Here is a 25,237-nt window from a genome sequence, read left to right on the forward strand (position 1 = left end):
AAAATGTTTTATTGACATATATCTCATGTACAATATTATATAAGTTACAAGTATGCAATAGTAATTTCACAATTTTTAAAGGTCATACTTCATTTATAGTTATTATAAAGTATTGGCTGTAATCTCTATGTTGTACAATATATCCTTGTAGCTTAATTTACACATAATAATTTGTACCTTTCAATTCCCTACTCCTATCTTGCTCCTCCCCGCTTCCCTCCCCCCACTGGTAATCACTAGCTTGTTCTCTATATTTGGAGTCTGTTTCTTTCTTGTTATATTCACTACTTTGTTGTATTTTTTAGATTCCACATATAAGTGACATCATACGGTATTTGTCTTTCTCTGTCTGATTTATTTCACTTAGCATAGTACCCTCCAATTCCATACTCTTAACCACGGCACTGGACGTCCACCTTTGGTTCTTCACTGATCCCATATAGTTTTATTGATATGTAATATGCACTGAGGACCCAGCTGAAGGGCTGAGACTATCAAGACAAGAGCATGATGCCCTTGCCCTTGAGGGGCTCCTGGTCTCTGGTGGGTGAAGGGATAGATACATAAAGAAATGCGTATAATAGACAAGATGCTGAGCCAGAGCTAGGCCGGGCATTACGGGAAAGGAGCAAAGGGATGCCCTGTCCCGCTAGGCTGGGCGTCTGAGGTCAGCAGACCTCCTAGTGGAGGTGAAGCTTGAGAAGCTGAGTTGAGTGGCGCTTGCCCAGGTCTCAGGAGGCCTTTCCTGCCCCTGCCCCTGCCCGGGCCCCTGCAGCATCTCTTCCCCATTCTCTCACTCCCACGCCTCACATCTGAGGCCCCAGCATCTCTGAACTCCACTGCAAGTTCCTGTCCGGGGAACAAGCTCTCCTACCTCTGGGTCTTTAACTCTGCGTCTCATTCTCTACTTGTTGACCTCTTCTCGAAGGGCAAGCCAAGCAACTTTTCTAGGAAGCCTTTCCTAAGATACCCGAGTCTGGGCCTCAGTTACATTTGTCTTACTGCCTTGTGGGTGCTTATTCATTTCCCTGCTTTCCCCATAAAACTGCAGTCTCCTGGAGAGCAGAGGCTGTGCCTCGTGTCTGCCTCACATCAAACGCTCCATAAGTGCCGAGTGAAAAATGGACCACATGACCGTGTGGACCTAGGCTCTTTTAGCTGGCCACGTGTACCTGAGCTCCTTTAGCTGGTCATGTGTACCTAGAACACAAACTCTCCTCACAAGCAAAGGAAGAACCAGGGAAGCCTAGACTCATGAGTAATGCCTCTTACAAAGGTCACATGCCGAAAGAAAACATTGGGTCCCTTGAACATACCTGTCCATTTATCTCTGCCCAAGCTCCAGGGACTTTATCATGACCTCGGATCCAGTTATGTAAAGCTTCAGCAGACTGATCCCAAGAGATCTAGGAATGTGCAAAGCATAGGTTGAACTTCTCAAGTCTCAAAGGCAATAGAAACATTTCTCTCCATCAGTGGCAGACTTGGGTAGGGATGGGGCAGGTGGCTTGGAGATCGTCCTTTCATTGAGGAAATGGTACACTGAGAACTGCTCAAAGGTGGGGGACAGTGAATTCTGAGATGCGTAACTGAGTTGATATAAATACCTCAGCATTTTCCTTTCTCTGGATACCTTCATATGTTGCTCCTTCTTCTGACTGGGGAACACGAGGAGCTTTACCATCAGCTATGAGTTGGACAGCTTCCACCTAAAGCCAAACATGTTACTGGTGTTAGCGTCCAGTGGTCAACAATGGCAAGGTCTGTTTAACTGAAGTTTCTGTTTAACAGAATTACTATATATAAATCTGTCCAGAGAGTCAGACTTTGATAAAATAACTACCATTTCTTTGAATCTATAATTATACCACGCAGTGTGTTAGCTGGGGCTTCCCAGGTGAAAGAGTCAATTCCTAGACAGGTTGATAAGAAGTCCGGGGTTCCCCAAGGAGAGAGGGGTCTGGGGTTCTCAAGAAGGAGATAGGGGTCTGGAATTGTTAGCCCCCATCTGTAAGAGAGAAAGACGCAACCAGCGCCATCTTTCTACTGGAGGCGTCCCTCCCTGCTCTAGATGGGGGTGTAGACAGACTTTACACCAAAGCTTCCTTTCCTTGGTCAGACTCTGTCCCTTACTGACGGGCGCTGTACGCATCCCTCCTGGTTCTATCACCGAGGTGGGGCAGAGATGCACCAGGGGTAGACCTGATGGCATCCCAGACTGATGTCCAGCTCCTCACCATTAAAACCTTGCTTGCCTCTGATGCCACCCGAGATGCAATCAGCAACCTTCCGGAATGCCTCCCAAGCTAAGACTGCTGGGGGAAACATTCGTCACCTAAATGCCTATGCACAACCCTGAGTATATTCCTGACCACAATAAGACTGGTACAATAAAACTGAGATGTTCCTTCCAAGCCTCACCACACCAGTATAGGCAATAGCAAAAGAGAAGTGAAGGGCTGGCCAGTGAGGAAAAGTTGACTTTTGTCCTCGAGTTATTAGGGCCAGTCCTTCCATTTCATTCCCACAGATTCCACAGAAAGATTATCTAAGGAGTTGGGACAAAAGTCACTGGAAAGCCTCCTCTGGTCCACTAAGAGCCAACGTTACCCATTGCACTTCCAATCTGAGTAACCTTTAACCTCAGAGATGCTCTTGGAGCTAGAGCTCCATCTAGCTTCTGAACTTTCGACTCCTAGCAAGGCTAGGCGCTTCCTGACTACCAATCCAAGTTGGGGACCTAAGTAACAGTACACAATAATAGCATAGATCACAAGTCCCTTGAAAGTCTATGATCTGACAGATAGGTTAGTCGTTCTAATTCCCAAGAAGTTAGGAAATGGTCAAAGAAACCGGAAAGTCTGACTGAGAAAGGAGAGTTCAGTCCACATGCTTTGCCCATTTCCGGTCGGTCCCTGAAGGAGACATTGAGTGCCTCTTGGCATTGGCAGGTCGGTATAAACCCCCAACAGGTGTCTGCCATAAGCCATATGAGGTTACCAAAAAACCGCAGAGCAGGGCTCCTCCTCACTTGCTTTGTGCAGGGCGTGTCATTCATTCACACAAGCGTACTGTAGAGTTAGTAAAGTACAGCAGAAAATGTGTTCGCTAGGAGAACAAAGAATTAGAGCTCCAAGCATCCTTACCTTGTCCTGAAGAATCCCAGATGAGCCCCCAAGATGAAAGGTTGTTACTGAACCACGAAAGACGCTGGGATTCTTGGCCTCTGGAGGAGAATTCAATCCAGGGCCAGAGATGAAGCTTGCTCACTCAGAGCTTTTGTGTAATAAAGTTTTATTAAAGTATAAAAGAGATAGAGAAAGCTTCTGACATAGACATCAGAAGGGGCAGAAAGAGCTCCCCCTCGCTAGTGTTAGCAATGGTGTTATATACTTTTTAATTAGTTATTACAGTGAATCAAAAGAATGTCTGGAGGTTGTAAAGACCTTACTAGACCCACTCCCATAATTTACATTTTAAGATAACAGGATTAGCCAGAGTGTTTTTTCCAGAAACTGTCCTCAAGCAGGATACATTAATGTTATATAATCCTAAGGAATGTAGAGGGAAAAAAAGTTTGTCCTTTCCTCCTCCTTGAGAATTCCAGACCCCTATCTCCTCCTTGAGAACCCCAGACACCTCTCTCCTTGGGGACCCCCGGACTCCTTATTAACCTGCCTAGGAATTGACTCTCTCACAGGTGGCGCTAGTGGTAAAGAATCTGCCTGCTTGCCAATGCAAGAGTCATGAGACTCAGGTTCAATCTCCGCATAGGGAAGATCCCCTGGAATAGGAAATGGCAACCCACTCCAGTATATTTGCCCGGCAAATCCCATGGACAGAGGAGTCTAGTCTGGAGTCTTGGCTGCAGTCCAAAGGGTCACAAAGAATCATACACAACTGAAGAGACTTAACACACACACACACACACATGGATTAGCTTCTTTATGTAAAATATCCATTGGTGGCTCAGAGAGTAAAGAATCTGCCTGCAATACAGGAGACCTGGGTTCAATCCTAGGAGAAGGAAATGGCAATCTACTCCAGTATTCTTGCCTGGAGAATTCCATGGACAGAGGAGCCTGGTCAGCTACAATCCATAGGGTCACAAAGAGTCGGACACAATTGAGTGACTAACTAACTAACTAACATCACACAAGTCCTACAAGGTGGATATTATCAGTCTTATTTTACATATGAGGTTGCAAAAAGCCTCAAGCAACTAGCTTGAGAAAAAGCAACTAGCTCAAGATCACAGCAGAGAAGGCACTGGCAACCCACTCCAGGACTCTTGCCTGGAAAATCCCATGGACGGAGCAGCCTGGTAGGCTACAGTCCATGGGGTCGCTAGGAGTTGGACACGACTGAGTGACTTCACTTTCACTTTTCACTTTCATGCATTGGAGAAGGAAATGGCAACCCACTCCAGTGTTCTTGCCTGGAGAATCCCAGGGACAGGGGAGCCTGGTGGGCTGCCATCTACGGGGTCGAGCAGAGTCGGACACAACTGAAGCGACTTAGCAGCAGCAGCAGCAAGATCACAGAGATAACTGGTAGGTGTCAGAGAAGTGTCTGTATCCAGGTCTATCTACTGCCAATATCCAGCCTGCACTTTTAAACATGACTCCTTTAATTACACACATTTCAATCTTCTCTTGCCTTTTCAATGGAAATTTTAGGAAGATAATTGTAAAATAAGCCATTGCGGGTTATTTCTGCTCATCATGATGATTCTATAAAATAATACATTGTTATGTTTAAGGAATTCACCTGGCTTTATAGTTTAGGACACCGGGAATAAAAAAAAAAATTCAAGTCTGTCCATGAGTCTAATTGCCTTTGGGATGTGTCCTGTCCCCTTCTGTGTACCACTTATTTTTACCTTGAGTTGAGAGCCTCTGTCCTTCACGGGGAGACTATGTGAGCTCATGTTCTCAGTTTTCTAAGTACTCACTGCTAAGTACTCCAACCTCCACAAGAGCATGTGGAGGGAGCCACCTGGGACAGGTTCAAGTTTAGCTCGGTCATTCCACCCATTTCTGGCTATAATCCAGGTTTGTGCAAATGCTACTGAACACACAGAATACTACTTTGATTATAATGATCATTTTGAGCACCTACTGTGTGCCCGATGCTTTATACAATGTCATTTAATTTTCACAACAACAACCTTGTAAGTCAGGCAGTAGTGTCCACATTTTATAGATGAGGAAACCAAGGCTAAAGAGGCTAAATGACTTGCCTACTACACAACAAACAAATGGCAGAACAAGAATTACTCTCTTAATCATTGTGTCAGTCACCCAGTCGTGTCCAACTCTCTGTGACCCCATGGATTGTAGCCAGCCAGGCTCCTCTGTCCATGGGATTCTCCAGGCAAGAATATTGGAGTGGGTTGCCATTTCCTTCTCCAGGGAATCTTCCCAACCCAGGGATCAAACCCGGGCTCCTGCATTGTAGGCAGATGCCTTACCATCTGAGCTACTAGGGAAGCCCCCCCTCCACCGCCTTAATCATTAAATGATAACAAACAAAATACTGCTCTCCTCTCTCCTAAATCAATGGCTGCTGTTTCATACCATCTTATTGTCCACCTCTGTGCTGTACTTCTACCATATCAAACATTAGAAGACATTAAATGATACTGAGATTATCTTTCAATGTTTTTACAGGTTAATGTATCACTTCTTTGTGATGTGCATGTTTTGAGTTTTTAATTCAGAGCACACCTGAACAAATAAAGCAGTATCAAATTTCGCCTTATTACACAGACTGATTTTAAATGTTTTTGAAGGAAGTCCAAATTACATAGCAAAATTTCTTCAGATTCTGCTGCTGCTGCTGTTAAGTCGCTTCAGTCGTGTCGGACTCTGTGCGATCCCAGCCCACCAGGCTCCCCCATCCCTGGGATTCTCTAGGCAAGAACACTGGAGTGGGTTGCCATTTCCTTCTCCATCAGATTCTGCTACTTCTTTACAATTAGTCATTATAAACAGGATGGAGATCCAAATAGGTGGTAAAATAAATGAAGTTTGATGACTACTTTATCCAGTCGATCACTGTCCTCAGAAGAATTCAGCTTCACAGAATAAGACATTCTGAAGTTCAGATTTCCTCCCTCAATATACCATCCTATTAGTAAATATAGTAAAATCTAATTTTGTTTTTCAGACTTTAATTTTTAGTAAAAATTCATAGGAGCAAATTCTCAATAAAAGAGAAACATTGCCAAAACTTTAAAGGTTTACTAAATTCTCCTTGATGGCATAATTGTACTGACCATGGCCTTGATTCCTTCTGGAAAAAGAAATCGATTATAAAGCGCATCTACTGTATCATTGGGCTCCACATCACACGACCTCTGGAGAAGGATGGGTCCTGTGTCTAAACCATCATCAGCCCAGAAAACAGAAAACCCAGCTTTCTTGTCTCCCATGATGAGAGTCCTGTGAAAAGAAGAGTTGCAATGTAACACATTGGTTAACTGTATCATAAGGTGAATTAGTAACATGAAAGTACAATGTGGTTATAGTGGAAAATAGACAGTGAATGAAGCTACTGTGAAAATTACAGCAGGGCTGGGCGATATCAGCATTCATAAAAAGTAGAACTTAATGGCTCTGTGATTTTATACATCCCCATCTCTGTAATCTTTCTTATTAACACATAATAATAAAAAGGCATCAGAGACCATCAGTACTACTTCTCACTGACTCCCAGGTATCGGCTTTCTATTGCAACATCAAGTAATCTTGCCACCAGGGTCCAGTTCCCACATTGCACCTGACCCTGTATTAGGCAGAATAAGATCATGGAAGATAAAACAGAGGATAGTCAGTGCAGTGTTGAAAGGAGAACTGATGTTTAATTTAGGTTGTATCATTCAGGTATAGGCATCACTTAGAGCTGGAATTAGACTGCCTATAAATAAATAATAGTAAAAGAGGGTGGATTAATTCAGCTACTTGTATTATTGCTCTATAAATTTAGCCGAAGAGGAAATACTGACCCTATAGACCTTACGGCTTCCCAGGTGGCGCTAGCGGTAAAGAACCTGCCTGCCAGTGCAGGAGACAAGAGACTCGGGCTCAGGCCCTGGACGATTCCCCAGAGAGAGTCATGGCAACCCACTCTAGTATTCTTGCCTGGAGAATCTCATGGACAGAGCAGCCTGGAGGGCTACAGTCCATAGACTCACAAAGAATCAGACACGACTGAAGCAACTAAGCATGGACACCCACAGGCCTTCTAATATATACAATAAACCAGATAGATGGGAATACGTATATAAAAGCATATCAGAGGGCAGGCTAATACAGACAGAGTATGAAGCGATAGGTCAGCCATACTCTGCACTGAAATCATGGTTACCTCTATGAGCTACTAGCCAAGAAGACCAACTCAATCAACCGACAAATCAATCAACTACTCATTTCAGAAATCTTGAGGAACTAATTGGCACTGTGTTATCAAGAGCCTTGAAAATATCCATATACTTTGAGTCAATGATTCTGCACATGGAAGCAATGTGAAATGAGAAAAAAAAATACATGTTTAAATACAAAGATATTCACTATAGTACTATTTACAAGAGCCAAAAAGAAATCAATTCATGTAATCAGTCTTGAAACATTGGAGTGGGCAAAAAGTTCATATGGGTTTTTCCATAGCATGCTATAGAAAAATCTGAATGACATTTTTGGCTAGCCCAATAAAATTAAATGTTTTTCACCACATTTAAACCAAGGGTAGATTTTTTCTGCCTATATGATAACTTGACCCTGAGAGAGCGCTGGGGGTTATACAGGTAAAAGAGAGATGGCAGAGACAGTAAGAAAGGCCCTCCTTGACCCACAGGATAGTGTACCTATGATACTGGGCAGTAGCAGGCAGTGTTCTTGAACCTGGGCCTTATAGCAGTAAAAATGTTAAACCATAGTCCTTTATCCCCTCAAGAAACTTAACCTTGAATGAGGGAAGATAGACCACGAGAAAGATAATTTCAAGCAATTTAGCATTTCCTGAAATGTACCTGAGATACTCTACGCAAAAAAAGTTCTATGGCCAAATAAATTGAGAAACACTTTGTACTCACATTTCCCCTTGGAGATTGGGATGCTCACATGAAAGCACATATTAAATTCTCTAAATTCTGAGAAACAGAAATCCAGCATAAACCAGACTCATCTGAACACAGGACCTTTGCTTGCTCAATACCTAGTTACATCCAGTAGAGCCAATAGGTCATAGAAGATTCTTGGGAATGCTGTTCTGGCTAATTCAGTACCTCAGGATCTCAGGGAGGTCATGCAATCAGGACCTCACAATTGTTCAAGCATACCTAGTTCCTTGATCACCTAGGTTAAAACAGAAAGATTACAGGCAATAGAAATGGGCCCATCTTGGTTATTTAGAGAAAAATCTCACCAGTTGATAGCAGAAGCTCCTCTGTGTCTGGGAAGGATGGACGGGTGATAAATGATGGAACCATGCTTTGGGCCGTCAATTACGTCCATGGGGATGAATTGTGTGCAGAAGGGAAGCACATTGAGCTCAGCACCCACGGATCTGTAGGCCTCTGCCACCTCCTTTATGGTCTTGCCCTTGACTCTCCATCTAGGGAACTTGAACACAGGGGTCCCATTTTTCTCTGCAGCCAATGCTGAGCATGAAAGAGAAGATTATTTTCATCAAAAAATTTCTGGCCATAATTTTGTATCACTATGAGTTTGCATAGTAATTTCATGAAACATCTACAAATAAAACATGATGAAGAACAATTTAGATTCTGGCCATCTCATGGCCCAAAGTAGCTGCTTTAAGCCCCACTGTATAAGTTTAAGGTGTACAACATAAAGATTTGACTGACATGCATCATGAAAATGATTATCAGAGTAAGCTTAGTAAACATTCTTCCTTTCATATACATACAAAATAAAGTAGAAAAAAATTTTTATGATGATGATAATGCTTTGGATTTACCCTCTTAACAACTTTCATATGTAACATACAGCAGTGTTCATTATATTTATCAGGTTGTACATTATATCCCTACTCCTTACTTATCTTACAATTGGGAGTTTGTACCTTCTAACTGTCTTTATCCAATTCTCCCAGTAACAGAAACTAGAATAAAAATCAGAGCTGCTTCTTTCAAGAAAAAAAAATTTAGAGTTATCATAGATATTATTTCCCAACCAATATATTGCATCACACTAGTGATTTATAAAGATTCAAGTCACAAGCCAAGATTTCTAGATGCTAGTGCTTATTCTCTACCTGTAGACTGTTCCTATTGGGTTGACCAAAAAGCTCATTTGGGTTTTCTGTACCATCTTACCAAAAAAATGAACCAACTTTTTGGCTAACCTAATATCTATTTCTTGCCCTTTTTTTCAACATAACTAAAGTGAGCAAATCAGAATCACACTGTAGGTTTGCTCTGAGGATGGCTATTTTCTTTATCTAGTGTTAAGAGTCAAGCAGCCATCGCTAGAATTTGTTCTGAGATAAATGTGTTCTTTGTAAGCCCACATCAATTGCTATTATTGGATGTGGGCTTCCTTGCATTCGTATTGGCACCTCTGCATCAGACATTATTCTATATGTCTCACAGAACCTTTGGAAAGTCACAAGTGTAACTCAGGAAAAACATATGCTTGGAAATTCCTCTGATGGACCTGATGATTACCACACTGGTAAGTGGAGAAACTCAGTACAACAGGGGCCTGCATCTTTGTCTTGAGGCCCACAAGAGAAGGGAGAATGCTTGAGTCTGTATCCACCATACAAATAGACTTGGCCTGAGAAGGCCAAGTGCAGAGTCCATGATCCAGTTGCTCCAAGATACTCACCAAGTGGGTCAGCTTTTCCATCTTTGTCTGGAACTGTGAACACTCCCACGACTCTGTGGCCTTCTTTGCAGAGATGACTGTAGACCTCCTGTCCAAAGAGGCTCTGACCAATAAGTGCCACTTTCAGCTTGTTTTTGAAACAAACCTGTGAAACAATTCAGTAGTGACAGGTATTAGCATGGATGGGTTTCCCTGGTGGCTCCATGGTAGAGAATCCACCTGCAATGCAAGAGACACAGGTCTGATCCCTGGGTGGAGAAGATCCCCTGGAGAAGGAAATGGCAACCTACTCCAGGATTCTTGCTTGGGAAATCCCATGGACAGAGGAGCCTGGCAGGTTACAGTCCATGGGGTCACAAAAAAGTCAGACATGATTTAGTGACTAAACAACAACATAGTATGGATAGAAGATACATGAATAATAAATAATCTTTTCTCAATAATACCAGATGGTAAGGACAACAAAAGGTTTAAAGATCTACAAAGTAAAATATTTATTGACATACACTGAACTCAGACTACATGCTACATACTGCAAGTAATTTCACACCTAAGTATTCCTCATTTTCCCTATGCTTTCACTCACATGATTATTCATTATAATCATTGAGATTGCATATATTTTTACAAGGTATTTCAACTCCTTGATAAAATGAGACCAGATGTTAACAAATCAGCCCAAGTTTCATAGTTAAAAAGAGTGTAAATCTCAGCAAGGTGTACCTCAATAAAACAATGCTTTTATGCCCCACAATTTAGAAATAAGAGCTGAATCATCTCTCACCTCCAAAAAAAAAAAAAGCCAAGAACGAACATCTAGTAAAATATAGGGTCAAAACCTAGTGCCACCCATCCCTTATTAGTTGTGTGACCCCAAGCAAGTAACTAGTTTTTATTTGCCTTTTTTTCTCATCTACAAAATGTGAATAACACCAACTCACACAATTCTGACTGAAGTAGATGACAATATGTATTAGGCTTAAAGCAGTGTCCAACACACAGCACTGTTTAAGTAAAAGCTTAAATAATGTTTTAAAGGTTTTGCCACATAGTAGACAATTCTATGTTTTTTCACATAGTCCAGAATTCCAAAATTCTTGGTAAGTAATCTAAACTCATTTGGTCTCGAGATCTGGATTGATCTAATAAAATGTTTTTTATAGTCTTTGAAGGTGTCTTATAAATTAACACAAAATCATTTGGCTTCAAATTTGACTGAACTGACAATACTATTTACAGTCTTTAGTATGTTTTGCTGCAGAAAAAATCAGTGTGCTTAGTTACAGATACTATCCCAGACCCTGCTATAAAGTGCACGTAAGTTTCTATGTACCATACTAGCTCTATTAAATGTGAATAACTATGAACCCCAAACACATTTGGCCCTACAGGTTTCAGAGAAGAAACTGAGGTCTGCCCATTATTTCATTAATTTAATCTTCACAACTATCCTGTTTTCTTATCCCTCATTTTGTATCATTCTATGAATGAAGAAACCAAGGCTTAGAAAAATCTAGTTTATCACCAAGGTCATACTGGCAAAACAAGGCAGATGTGGGACTTGAATCCAGGGCTGTCAGACTCCAAAGCCCACACATGTACTTAAAAATAAAATGAGCCAGCACTGCTCATCTCTTCCAACTTCTTTTTTTTTCCAAATTAAAAAAAAAAATTGGAGCATAATTGCTTTACAATGTTGTGTTAGTCTACCTTCTTTTTTAGAACACTACGCTGATGCACAGAAATACACTGATTGTCAATAAATACAAACATCATATAGATAAGAATGGCACCAAAGGAGTTAAAGTTTTTAAGGGCTGTCTTTAAACAATTATACCTTCTGTAAATTCCCCCAAAAGGAAGCCTTTTCACAGAGCTTAAGGTAACATGTTGACGTGACGATTGTTAAGATGGTGAGGAGAGTCACCAGGTGAAGTGGGCTGGATGCAGGATTGTGCGTGTAGGGATGGTAATCAGAGTCATGACCTCCTATGTGAGTCCCGTTTTGGCAAAGAACCAACCCCAGCTCCCCAGAGTTCTTTCCATCTTTCATTCCACCACGTTAGAATTCAGCTCCACAGGATTTGGACATAGAACATTTTTCCTTCAGTTTGAATGGGATTCATTAACGTTCCAGAAAGTCATTCTAAATTAGCAAAGCCTCACTGTTAGCATCTGACTATGAGAAACTTAATTTTCCCTTATTTCTTATCTTATTTATGTATTGGTTTAAATTTTTTTAATTAAAAAAAATTTTTTTAATTTTTTATTTTATATTGGGATGTAGCCAATTAACAAAGTTGTGATAGCTTCAGGTGGACTGAAAGGGACTCAGCCATAAACATACATCTATCCATTCTCCCCCAAACACCCCTCCCATCCAGGCTGCCCATTGAGCAGAGTTCCCTGTGCTAGGATTTCGTTGGTTATTCATTTAAAATATAGCAGGATGTATATGTAGATCCCAAACTCCCTAACTATCCCGCCTTCCCCTCATTCTTCCCTCCTGGCAACCGTAAGTTCATTGTCTGTTTATGTTTTGTAAACACATTAATTTGTATCATTTCTTTTTAGATTCTGTAGAAATATCATATGACATCCCTTATATGGGGAATTCACTTTACTAAAGGCATAAGTGGCATCCCTTTTTTGGCATGAACTTAAAAGCATGCAGGTTCACACCTTCCCTGTGAGCTCATAATTAATCAACTAGGGTTTGGGTTTAAAAATTCCTTTCCAGGGCCAGCCAAACTTTCTATCCCCAAAGAGCCTAAAGCTTCAACATCTAACAGATTCTTACAAATGGACAGATTTACTCTGTAAGAACAGCTCAATTTGCCTACAGATAACACATAACTATTTCATTTCCTCTCCTTCAAAAACTCAAAATGTTCCGTAAATACTCTATTTTCAGATCCTATAATTAATGCTGTTGCTTGATACAGAACTGATACGCTTGCTAGCTTACAAAATCTGGCTTTTACCTCACACCATTACCAATGCCAAGTATTTTAAGACTTCCTAAATATTAGTCGTGAAACATACAAGGGCCATGAGGATGAGCTGACTCAAATGTAGTGTGCCCCCGGCTGTCATCCCGTTATTGGGAGTTCAATTCCTAAATCAACAGTCCCCCAGAAAGTGTTTAAAGAAACCATGTCAGTATCTCTGGAAATTCTACATTCACTGAAACACTTTCTGAGCTTAGTGGTAAAACTGAAACTATAAAAGCAAGTTTCTAACAGTGAGAAAATTTCAGAGTTTATGATTTTGAGTGTTTATAGTGAGTATAATTCTAAAGAACTGAACTGGGATGTTTCACTTTAGTCTTATTTCTCCAAGTATGATCTGAGAACTGATGGTCCGTGTTGGCAGAATCAGCTGGGAGGAAATGTTAAAAATGTGCTTTCCTGGGTCCCACCCTTGATCTACTGAGTCACACCTTCTGGAAGTTGGCATTAACTCAAAAGCATAAGAGGAAGTTTGGATCCTGTCTCTGCACCATATTAGCCCAGGAAGCTGTATTTTAACAAGCTCTCCATTGACTGACATGCATATGCAAATCAGCAAATCTCTGGTGTTTAGAGTGTGCGTTCATCCCTCCAAAATGCGTCTGCCCTGGGGAGTCTGGGTCAGAAAGAAGTGGTGGAAGTAATAGCAAACATTTTAATGAGACCCTGGGGTGTGCCAGGTATTTAATATACGTTATCTCATTTTGATTGCCCAATGATTCTCAAAGACAGGCATTAATAAGCCGTTTTACAGATGAAGTGGAGAAAGGAATGGCAATACACTCCAGTATTCTTGCCTAGATAATCCCACGGGCAGAGGAGCCTGGCAGGCAACAGTCACCAAGAGCTGGACGTGACTGAAGCAACTTAGCCCAGATGAAGAAATTAAAGCAGAGAGATTAAGGTACAGCCTGGAGTCCAATCACTACTAAGTGGTAGCTCTGAGATTCTAACCCAGTTATCACGTCAGTGCCATTGTTTTTCTATAACACCAGCTGCCGGGTATCAATTAAAATCTGAATAATAATAGTACTTATCCTATAAGTTATTATTATTATTGCCATAAGGATTTACTGAGATAAAGCCTGTAATGTGGCAATGCGCGGTGTGTGGCAATAGTAAATGCTCAAAAAATGTAAACTATACAGAAGAACTATACAAAAAAAGATCTTCATGACTCAGATAGCCACGATGGTGTGATCACTCACCTAGAGCCAGACATCCTGGAATGTGAAGTCAAGTGGGCCTTAGGAAGCATCACTACAAACAAAGCTAGTGGAGGTGATGGAATTCCAGTTGAGCTATTTCAAATCCTGAAAGATGATGCTGTGAAAGTGCTGCACTCAGCATGCCAGCAAATTTGGAAAACTCAGCAGTGGCCACAGGACAGGAAAAGGTCAGTTTTCATTCCAATCTCAAAGAAAGGCAATGCCAAAGAATGGCCAAACTACTGCACAATTGTACTCATCTCACACACTACCAAATACTCAAAATTCTCCAAGCCAGGATTCAACAGTATGTAAACCATGAACTTCCAGATGTTCAAGCTGGATTTAGAAAAGGCAGAGGAACCAGAGATCAAATTGCCAACATCTGTTGAATCATCGAAAAAGCAAGAGAGTTCCAGAAAAACATCTACTTTTGCCTTATTGATTACGCCAACAGCCTTTGACTGTGTGGGTCACAATAAAGTGTGGAAAATTCTGAAAGAGATGGGAATACGGGACCACCTGATTTGCCTCCTGAGAAATCTGTATGCAGGTCAAGAAGCAAGTTAGAACGGGACGTGGAACAACAGACTGGTTCCAAATTGGGAAAGGAGGATGTCAAGGCTGTATATTGTCACCCTGCTTGTTTAACTTATATGCAGAGTACATCATGAGAAACACTGGGCTGGAAGAAGCACAAGCTGGAATCAAGATTGCCAGGAGAAATGTCAATAACCTCAGATATGCAGATGACATCACCGTTATGGCAGAAAGTGAAGAGGAACTAAAAAGCCTCTTGATGAAAGTGAAAGAGGAGAGTGAAAAAGCTGGCTTAAAGCTCAACATTCAAAAAATGAAGATCATGACACCTGGTCCCATCACTTCATGGCAAATAGATGGGGAAACAGTGGAAACAGTGAGAGACTTTATTTTTTCAGGCTCCAAAACCACTGCATATGGTGACTGTAGCCATGAAATCAAAAGACAATTGCTCCTTCGAAGAAAAGCTATGACCAACCTACACAGCATATTAAAAAGCAGAGACATTACTTTGCAGACAAAGGTCCGTCTAATCAAGGCTATGGTTTTTCCAGTAGTCGTGTATGGATGTGAGAGTTGGACTATAAAAAAGCTGAGTGCCAAAGAATTGATGCTTTTGAACTGTGGTGTTGGAGAAGACTCTTGAGAGTCCCTTGGACTGCAAGGAGATCCAACCAGTCCATCCTAAAGGAAATCAGTCCTGAATATTCACTGGAAGGACTGATGCTGAAGCTGAAACTCCAATACTTTGGCCACCTGATGCGAAGAACTGACTCATTTGAAAAGACCCTGATGCTGGGAAAGATTGAAGGCAGGAGGAGAATGGGACAACAGGGGATCAGATGGTTGGATGGCATCACCAACTCGATGGACTGGAGTTTGAGTAAACTCCGGGAGTTGGCGATGGACAGGACATGCTGCAGTCCATGGGGTCGCAAAGAGTTGGACACAACTGAGCGACTGAACTGAACTGAGCTGAAATGTCAGCTAGTATTATTATTATACTACAAGTAATACTCAGGCAAATAAAAATGATGATAATGAACCTTTCCTATGGGAGGATACCATGAGGCAGGCACTGCATTAAACCCCTTTCACTAATTAAAAAAATGTATCAAATCCTTATCATACATCGTTAAGACTCACTGTGATCCATTTTACAAATGAGAAAACAGGGCTCAGGGAAGTAACCTGGCCACAGATAATAATGATAATAATAATAATAATAATGAGTAAAGGCAGGATTCAAACTCAGATTTATTTCACTTCAGCAGATGTACTTCTATTGCTTTCCTGTGTTGATGGTCTTCCTCCTCCCATCTTTTCTTTTTTTTTTAAGAAAAATTTGGCAATAGTTTGACAGGTCCCTAATGGGATACAGTTTCATCAGACTTTCTAATGGATTACCACGGTGGTCCTGACATGGGAGACAGTTATCATCTGTTAAAGGGTGAGGGCTGGTGACCAGAGGACATTCTTTAAGATACTGTCAGTGCTTGTTCTGTTTGTTTGTCATAGTTGGAATTTATTAGGGTTTGCAGAAGCATGAGAGGATGTACCACAAAAATTTGACTTTACAACAAGGAAGCATGGTATCAATGTACAGTGTTGTCAGCAAAACTGGGTTAGAGAGCCGAGGTTCACATTTTTTAAAGGCAATGGATGACATCTACTCTTGAATAAAATAAAATCCTTAAAATAAAAATGGGGAGACCAGCAGAATCTGTTACATTGGTGAGAAAGAAGAAGGGGGCATAAAATGATCCACGGTATTTCTAAATCTGGGTGACAAGTACTATTATCCTGGAATTCCCTTGAGATAATCTTCTGCATTAGAAGAGCCTTTTGCAGGGTATAGGGCTTTTGCTTCTTAAACGATTAATATCAAATATTGCATTCCTGCGGCTATCCACATCCTGGTGAAACTCTCTTGGGAAGCAAGTTAATATGAACTCATTATGCTCCAATGGTTGAAAAAAAAACACAGTCTTCTACAGAAAACTTAAAGGCACAGTGCTAAGAGTCTGAGCTAATCCAAAGCCGTTCTTAATAAAACCATTTGTGCAGAGTGTAAAATAAGGTCAAAGCTGCCTATGTTAGAAATTGTGAGAACTGGCAGTTTTCCCAAAGATAATGGGAAAGGACCATTTTCACAAAAGAATAAAACAAAATAAATTTTTCTGAGACAGTGAGATACGTGACTCTTAAGGGACTATCTGGCACGTGGTTTCCCAGATCACGCCTGACAGTGTGCGAGATCTGTTCAACAGACATGTTTTGGGCATTTGCCATGCTCTAGGCACACTGATGCTGAAGCTGAAACTCCAGTACTTTGGCCACCTCATGCGAAGAGTTGACTCATTGGAAACGACCCTGATGCTGGGAGGGATTGGGGGCAGGAGGAAAAGGGGACAACAGAGGATGAGATGGCTGGATGGCATCACCAACTCGATGGGCATGGGTGTGAGTAAACTCCGGGAGTTGGTGACGGACAGGGAGGCCTGGCGTGCTGCGATTCATGGGGTCGCAAAGAGTCGGACACGACTGAGTGACTGAACTGCACTGAACTGAGGCACAGTGTGCGGTTGCTGTTGTTGTTCAGTCGCTCAGTTGTGTCCAACCCTTTGCGACCCCAAGGACAGCAGCACACCAGGCTTCCCTGTCCTTCACTATCTCCTGGAGTTTGGTCAAACTCATGTCCATTGAATCGGTGATGGCATCCAACCATCTCATCCTCTGTCATCTCCTTCTCCTCCTGCCCTCAATCTTTCCCAGCACCAGGGTCTTTTCCAAAGAGTTGGCCCTTGGCATCAAGTGGCCAAAGTATTAGAGCTTCAGCAACAGTCCATCCAATGAATATTTAGGGCTGATTTCCTTTAGGATTGACTGAACTAATCTTACTGTCCAAAGGACTCTCAAGAGTCTTCTCAAGCACCATAGTTCAAAATCATCAAATCTTGGGCACTCAGCCTTCTTCATTATCCAACTCTCACATCTGTACAGGACTATTGTGTGGTGAAGTGAAGTGAAGTGGAAGTGAAAGTCACTCAGTCGTGTCTGACTCTTTGCGACCCCATGGACTGTACAGTTCATGGAATTCTCCAGGCCAGAATACTGGACTGGGTAGACTTTCCCTTCTCCAGGGGATCTTCCCAACCCAGAGACAGAACTCAGGTCTCCCACATTGCAGGTGGATTCTTTCCCAGCTGAGCCACCAGGGAAGCCCAAGAATACTGGAGTGGGTAGCCTATCCCTTCTCCAGGGGATCTTCCTGACCCAGGAATTGAATCGGGGTTTCCTGCATTGCAGGAGTATTCTTTAACAACTGAGCTATCAGGGAAGCCCCCTGTTGCATGGTAGGGGTTGCAAATCAGTGACCTGAGAAGAGGATTATATTTGGCCCACAGAGCATTTGTAAAAGAACTGTGATAAGATTTTTGGGAGGTTTTGCATTAGCAGGTAGAATTTCTGACTTCTCTTTAAAAATCAGGAGGCTTGTCAACCATGATCAACATTCCCACGTGGCAATGGTCAGCTGGAGCTGACCAGAGGATGCCGTCCTTCAACTCTGAATGTGGTTTACTCAGTCCAGCCCAAATGCTTCATTCGTCTTACCTGTGTGGGCTCTGTGGGCATTTTTGTTTGGGATTCCTACGCTAAAGGCAACCAGAAGAGTCCCTGTCCTAATTTGGCTGAATGCCTTTTCATATTTTACTCCCCATTTGTATTTCTGTTCCATTATTATTCTTTACCTAAAGGCAAGTTTAATCATTTGTCCTAGTAATCTATGAACTCTTTGAAAGCAGGGACTATTTATCTCTTCTTTTTTTTCTTCCTTTTTGGCTATGAGACTGAAAAAGTTTTTTAACTTCTCTGTGTCTATTTCCTGCTTTGTAAAATGGGCATATTAAAGGGCATATTAATATTACTTACCTCACTGAGATGTTATGCAGACTAAATGAGTATATGCAAAGCATTTATAACTGCCTGGTGCATATAAAGTCCTAGACTAATGGTATTTATTATCATTTCTTCAGGATTTAGACCAAGTGCTCAGTACATAATATATAATTTAATGTGGTTTGAAGTTGAATTTGAGGGTCCTAAATTAAACTAGACACCAAAGCAGAGGGTCATGCAATAAGGAAACAAGTTAAGGACCTAGTTGCTAGATCTAGGATGTAAAGTCAGTACTTGGTTCCAAGAAGCAGGGAGGGGTCCTCCTGAAATGGATCATAAAGTAACCCCAAGTCCCGAACCCAGAGCACCAGCCAGGCTGTCTCAGACACTGGCCGAGGAGCTAAGTAACAAAAGGCCTAAATAGCCCCTGCCACTGGGAGAAATTAAGAAGCAGTCAGCCAGGCAAGATACTGGAGGTGGACAATAATAGCTCATTGACAAGGGTTTTATTGCTAGATATAGTTGCACTATCTAAAAAGATCCAGCCATATCATTAAGCTGAGATCATTAAATAACTGTAAGTCCATTTCTTTAAGACAGAGAATTAATTATGCCAGGAAGTGTTTTAAGTAAATTTTCTCCTTGGATTTTATTAAATTCTGAGAGATTTTTTTTCATTCTTCCTTCATGCTGGTTTAATACAAACTCAAAAGCATTGCGTGATTAAAAAAAAATTTTTTTAAGATGAAGGTACAATGTATATACAATAAAACACCACTTACAGTGTAAAATTCTGTGAGTTTGGACAGACACAGTCATGTAACCCCTGCCATAATCAAGATATAGAACAATTCCATCATCTCGCCAAATTCCCTTCTTGTCCCTTTACAGTCACTCCCTCCCCCTAACTCCAACCGCTGATAATCACTGGTCTTTTTTTTCCATCACTATAGTTCTCTCTCTCCAAAGTGTCAGATGAATGTGACATGAATGTGCCCACTTGCTCATTTGTGTCCAGCTCTTTGCAACACCACGGACTCTAGCCTGCTAGGCTCCACTGTCCATGCGATTTTCCAGGCGAGAACACTGCAGTGGGTTGCCTGAGGGGATCTTCCTGATCCAGGGATTGAACCCACGTCTCCTGTACTGGCAGGTGGATTCTTTACCACTGAACCACCTGGGGACCCATATAAATACGAAACACTTTGGGTTTGTCTTCTTACATTTAGCATACATATTTGAGCTTCATCCCTATTGTTTTTATCGATAGTTCATTACTTTTTTTTTTCTGAGTAAGAGTCCACCATATGGATAGATATACCACAGTTTGCTTATCTTGACACCAATTGAAAGACATTTAAATTGATAATTATGAAGAAAGCCTCTGTAAACATCCAGGACAGGACTGGGAAGCCTGGAATGCTGCAGTCCATGGGGTCGCAGGGAGTCCGACATGACTGAGTGACTGCACAATAACAAGCATCCTTAAATAGATATCCTATGAACAGAAGGTTTCATTTCTCTTGGGTAAATACCTCTGAGGGCAATTGCTGGGTCATGGCATGGGTGTATGTAACTTTATAAAAAAAAAAAGGTCAGTTGTCCAAAGTGACTGTACCATTTTGCACTCCTACCAGCCATGTTTGATTTCAAACAATTCTGATAGAATACAGTCTAAAGGATGAATCTCCATTTTCTATAGAGTAAAACATCTCAAATGCATCACCTAATATTCCAGGTCCTCCTTTTGGCCACTGAAAAACTTGCCTTCTCCCTAGCCATATGGCACAGCTCTCCCACATGTATTCCTGGAGACAGACTCAGGCACCTGACCTCGGAGCACGCCTGGTGCTCCCCCACTTGGGTGTTTTTGTTTATGCCGTCTGCTACCTGGAATGTTCATCTTTTATTACTGAAAGTTTATGTAATCCCACTATTGATATCTTTTCATCCTTTAGGAATCCTGTCTGCTCTCCAAAAAAGACAATCAAAGGTGTTGACAGAGGAGGCCAATGAAACAGGCAAACACAAGCCCCTTGCTCTCTATGCCATTCAAGATTCCCATGCGCCACGTAGCAAGAGAGAGCTAAGGAGGAGTCCAGAGCACCGCAGAGGAAAAACAGCAAAGTCTTTGCCATAGCAGGTCTCTTTCTCCTTATTACAAAACTAACTAGAACTGGCAGCATGGGATAAAGTGAATTCTCATTACTTGTGGCCATCTGGGAGACCAAAGCTTTCCCATTTATGCAACTTTTGGCCAGTTCTGGATGCTACTCAAGACCTCTCTGCTCCAAGGTTTTTTTTTTTTTTTATATTTGGATAGGTACACATGCACATATGACTCTAGCAGAGAAGAGGAATCAAAATGCCAATTCTTTTATAACACAGCAAACATGCACTTCCTATAAAAGAGATGAGGTACATGGGATGGATCTGTTTTCTTCCCCAAACAGCTTGGACTCTGCCTAGATGCATAGATGAATCTCTTCCCCAGACCCCCCGAAGTGCTGAAGTCAGCGCCACATGCAACGTGTCCTTCATTTCATCACTGGAGAAGCTGATGCAATTCCAAGGCGCAGGGCGGGCCAGGGCTTGGATCTTGCAGCATTGTTTACCAGTATTCCAGGGTGGCTGCTTCTGCAGCGCCTGGTAATCGTAGAAAGCTTGCCATCTGCAGCTCCGGAATAATGAGCTGGCAGTCACCGTCTGGGACTGCCATTGTGTGAATGGGCCCTGCATGCCCATTGGGAGCGCTGACACCTGTCGGGTTGCGGAGGAGGACCCGGTCGGCTTGATGCCACTCTCCTCCAAGAGGTGGACTCGGCCCTGGACCTCCGCTCCATCTCGTAACCAGGCAGGGGTCTCAGCGTTGAAATGAAAACGGAAAAGAAGCCGATTCTGTGCCCCTGGACGAGTGATTGTTTCCACCCTGTCAATCCCAGCCAGACATCCTCAGCCCGTCCCGCTAGAGGACAATGGCTCTTTCGACAAGCCCATTCGGGACCCTCCCAGGACCTTTACCTCCACTCTCCCAGTTTGAAAAGCAAACAAACAAAACAAACCGTTGTCTTGCAAAGTAAACAGCTGCCCACCCTAGCCCCGCCGCCCGGCCCGCCCCGGATCTGGAAAGCAGCCCCCGGGTGAGGGCCGGGACGCTCGCCCGGGCGAACTCACCCGACCGGTGGAGAAGCGCCGGAGCGCCTGGCCGCCCCGCCACAACATGCTGGAAAGGAGCGCTCGCGCGGGCAGCCCGGGAGCAGCTCAGCCCAGACTCGGCCTGCAGCCTCCGGGTCCCCGGCGAGTCCCGGGACCCCGCTTACGGCCCCGCCCCCTCGCCTGGCCGGGCTCCGGCGGCCAATCCCGTGCGACGGGGCGGGGCGTGCGCTGGTCTCCCGGAGCTGGCCTGGTGTCCAGCCAGAGGGACGGCTTCTGGCGGCTGCCTCGGTTCCACCCTCACTAGCTGTGGGATCTTCTACCAGTTACGCACACTTCTGAGGTATGTAAGAATCTGCCTTGAAGTTCAATCTGACACCCCAACTCATGCCCTTAACACAGTCCTGAAAAGACAACGTGGAGCCGCGGAAGATGAGGGGTGGGGGCACCTTCGCCACGTCAGGGTCCCGATGCCTACCTCGTAGTCTGATAAGAACATTTAATGAGATTGTGTATAAAGCACCTGACAACGGGCCTGGCACAGAGCTGGTCCCTGATGATGGTGAGGCGGTTCCCTCACCTGCCTGAAGAAACGCTCAAGGCATGCTTTAGCTGAAACACCTGTATCAAACACAACTCCTTAGCCTGGCATTCAAGGCGTCTGTAGTTTGGCATTTACTCTTATTTCTTGCAACCCCTTTGCACCTGTAATTCAGTCTGAATGTAGTACTTCTCTATGATTTCTTGGACAATACCTCCCAGGAAAATTTGCCGCCTGTCACTTATCACCAACTAAGCATGACCAAATTCTTTCTCTGCTTAAAGGTATAGCTCAAATGTTGCCTACTGGAGAAACAAATGTTTTCCTGATTATTTTTCCTCCCCCACCTCCTGACATCCCCAGAGTAATCTTTCACTCCTTTCGACTGGGAAAGATTTTTCTCTATGCATCTATTCAGTACAGTTCAGTCGCTCAGTTGTGTCCAACTCTTTGCGACCCCCTGCAACAAGCCAGGCCTCCCTGTCCATCACCAACTCCCAGAGTTTACCCAAACTCATGTCCATTGAGTCAGCAATGCCATCCAACCATCTCATCCTCTGTCATCCCCTTCCCCTCCTGCCCTCATCTTCCCCAGCATCAGGGTCTTTTCAAATGAGTCAGTTCTTCGCATCAGGTGGCCAAAGTATTGGAGTTTCAGCTTCAGCATCAGTCCTTCCAATGAATATTCAGGACTGATTTCCTTTAGGATGGACTGGTTTGGTCTCCTTGCTGTCCAAAGGACTCTCAAGAGTCTTCTCCAACACCACAGTTCAAAAGCATCAGTTCTTTGGCGCTCAGCTTTCTTTATTATAGTCCAACTCTCATATCCATACATGACTACTGGAAAAACCACAGCCTTGACTAGATGGACCTTTGTCTGCAAAGTAATGTCTCTGCTTTTTAATATGCTGTCTAGGTTGGTCATAACTTTCCTTCCAAGGAGTAAGTGTCTTTTAATTTCATGGCTGCAGTCACCATCTGCAGTGATTTTGGAGCCCCAAAAAATAGTCAGCCACTGTTTCCCCATCTATTTGCCATGAAGTGATGGGACCAGATGCCATGATCTTAGTTTTCTGAATGTTGAGCTTTAAGCCAACTTTTTCACTCTCCTCTTTCACTTTCATCAAGAGGCTCTTTAGTTCTTCTTCACTTTCTGCCATAAGGGTGGTGTCATCTGCATATCTGAGGTTATTGACATTTCTCCTGGCAATCTTGATTCCAGCTTGTGCTTCCTCCAGCCCAGGGTTTCTCATGATGTACTCTGTATATGAGTTAAATAAGCAGGGTGATAGTATACAGCCTTGACGTACTCCTTTTCCTATTTGGAACCAGTCTGTTGTTCCATGTCCAGTTCTAACTGTTGCTTCCTGACCTACATACAGGTTTCTTAAGAGGCACGTCAGGTGGTCTGGTATTCCCATCTCTTGAAGAATTTTCCACACTTTATTGTGATCCACACAGTCAAAGGCTTTGGCATAGTCAATAAAGCAGATGTTTTTCTGGACCTCTCTTGCTTTTTCGATGATCCAGCAGATGTTGGCAATCTGATCTCTGGTTCCTCTGCCTTCTCTAAAACCAGCCTGAACATCTCGAAGTTCACGGTTCACGTATTGCTGAAGCCTGGCTTGGAGAATTTTGAGCATTACTTTACTAGCATGTGAGATGAGTGCAATGGTGCTCTGGTTTGAGCGTTCTTTGGCATTGCCTTTCTTTGGGATTGGAATGAAAACTGATCTTTTCCAGTCCTGGGGCCACTGCTGAGTTTTGCAAATTTGCTGACATATTGAGTGCAGCACTTTCACAACATCATCTTTTAAGATTTGAAATAGCTCAACTGGAATTCCATCACCTCCACTAGCTTTGTTCGTAGGGATGCTTTCTAAGGCCCACTTGCCTTCACATTCCAGGATGTCTGGCTCTAGGTGAGTGATCACACCATCGTGATTATCTGGGTCGTGAAGATCTTTTTTGTATAGTTCTTCTGTGTATTCTTGCCACCTCTTCTTAATATCTCCTGCTTCTGTCCATACCATTTCTGTCCTTTATTGAGCCCATCTTTGCATGAAATGTTCCCTTGGTATCTCTAATTTTCTTGGAGAGATCTCTAGTCTTTCCCATTCTGTTGTTTTCCTCTATTTCTTTGCACTGATCACTGAGGAAGGCTTTCTTGTCTCTCCTTGCTATTCTTTGGAATTCTGCATAATCTTTCCTTTTCTCCTTTGTTTTTCGCTTCTCTTCTTTTCACAGCTATTTGTAAGGCTTCCTCAGACAGCCATTTTGCTTTTTTGCATTTCTTTTTCTTGGGGATGGTCTTGATCTCTGTCTCCTGTACAATGTCACAAACCTCCGTCCATAATTTATCAGGCACTCTGTCTTTCAGATCTAGTTCCTTAAATCCATTTCTCACTTCCGGATTTGATTTAGGTCATCTTAGGACGCCTTAGTCAGTTACTGGTATTTAGGTACCTGTCGTCTTCTCTACTGGAAGCTCTTTGAAGACTGAACCCATGCCTTATTTATCAGGATTTACAGTACTTAGCACTAAGCAGAGCTCAGAAAATACTTGTTGAAAGAGAGAACAAATCAATGAATGAATGTGTTTAAGAAGGTAAGAGGGAAAGAAAAAGAACCATTAAAATTTATTGAAGTATAGTTCATGTGCAATGTAGTGTTAATTTCTTATGCACAGCAAAACCACTCAGTTATACAGATGTGTATGTGTATATATATATATATATATATATATGAAAAAGAACCATTCTTAAAGCCTGCAGAATTGCAGTAAACATCCAGGGTTTTGCTTTAGCTACTGTCTGTCCCTTGACAATTTAACCCATTTCCCTGACTGCATTTTGTGACTTCTTGCTTCTCTTAAACTTCCAAATATTGATACCATTTTGAATTGTTCTGAATCAGGGAGGGTAAGCAAGGAGTGTGGTTTTTCCTGAGTGAAGATTCCATAGTTATATACTTCAGCTCCCAACTTTGGAAAATGAGTTTATGTTTACCCAAATATAACAAAACATACAT

The 25,237-nt window shown here is 42.6% G+C and overlaps 1 protein-coding gene across 1 annotated transcript in view; it reads right to left on the bottom strand.

Annotated features, from left to right (window-relative positions):
- Window positions 1–21,836, bottom strand: part of ALDH1L2 (aldehyde dehydrogenase 1 family member L2) — a 59,789-nt gene extending 37,953 nt beyond the window's left edge. Inside the window, exons 1-6 of the mRNA XM_043440965.1 lie at window positions 21,688–21,836; window positions 9,855–9,999; window positions 8,428–8,662; window positions 6,281–6,446; window positions 1,608–1,709; window positions 1,317–1,406 (exon numbers count right to left, since the gene is read on the bottom strand). Coding sequence (XP_043296900.1) covers window positions 1,317–1,406; window positions 1,608–1,709; window positions 6,281–6,446; window positions 8,428–8,662; window positions 9,855–9,999; window positions 21,688–21,735 — 786 coding nt within the window. The 5' untranslated portion in view covers window positions 21,736–21,836. The remainder of the gene's footprint in view (window positions 1–1,316; window positions 1,407–1,607; window positions 1,710–6,280; window positions 6,447–8,427; window positions 8,663–9,854; window positions 10,000–21,687) is intronic.
- Between the last annotated feature and the right edge of the window lie 3,401 nt (window positions 21,837–25,237).

The sequence above is a fragment of the Cervus canadensis genome, chromosome 21, assembly GCF_019320065.1.
Source record: "Cervus canadensis isolate Bull #8, Minnesota chromosome 21, ASM1932006v1, whole genome shotgun sequence".
NCBI lineage: Eukaryota > Metazoa > Chordata > Mammalia > Artiodactyla > Cervidae > Cervus > Cervus canadensis.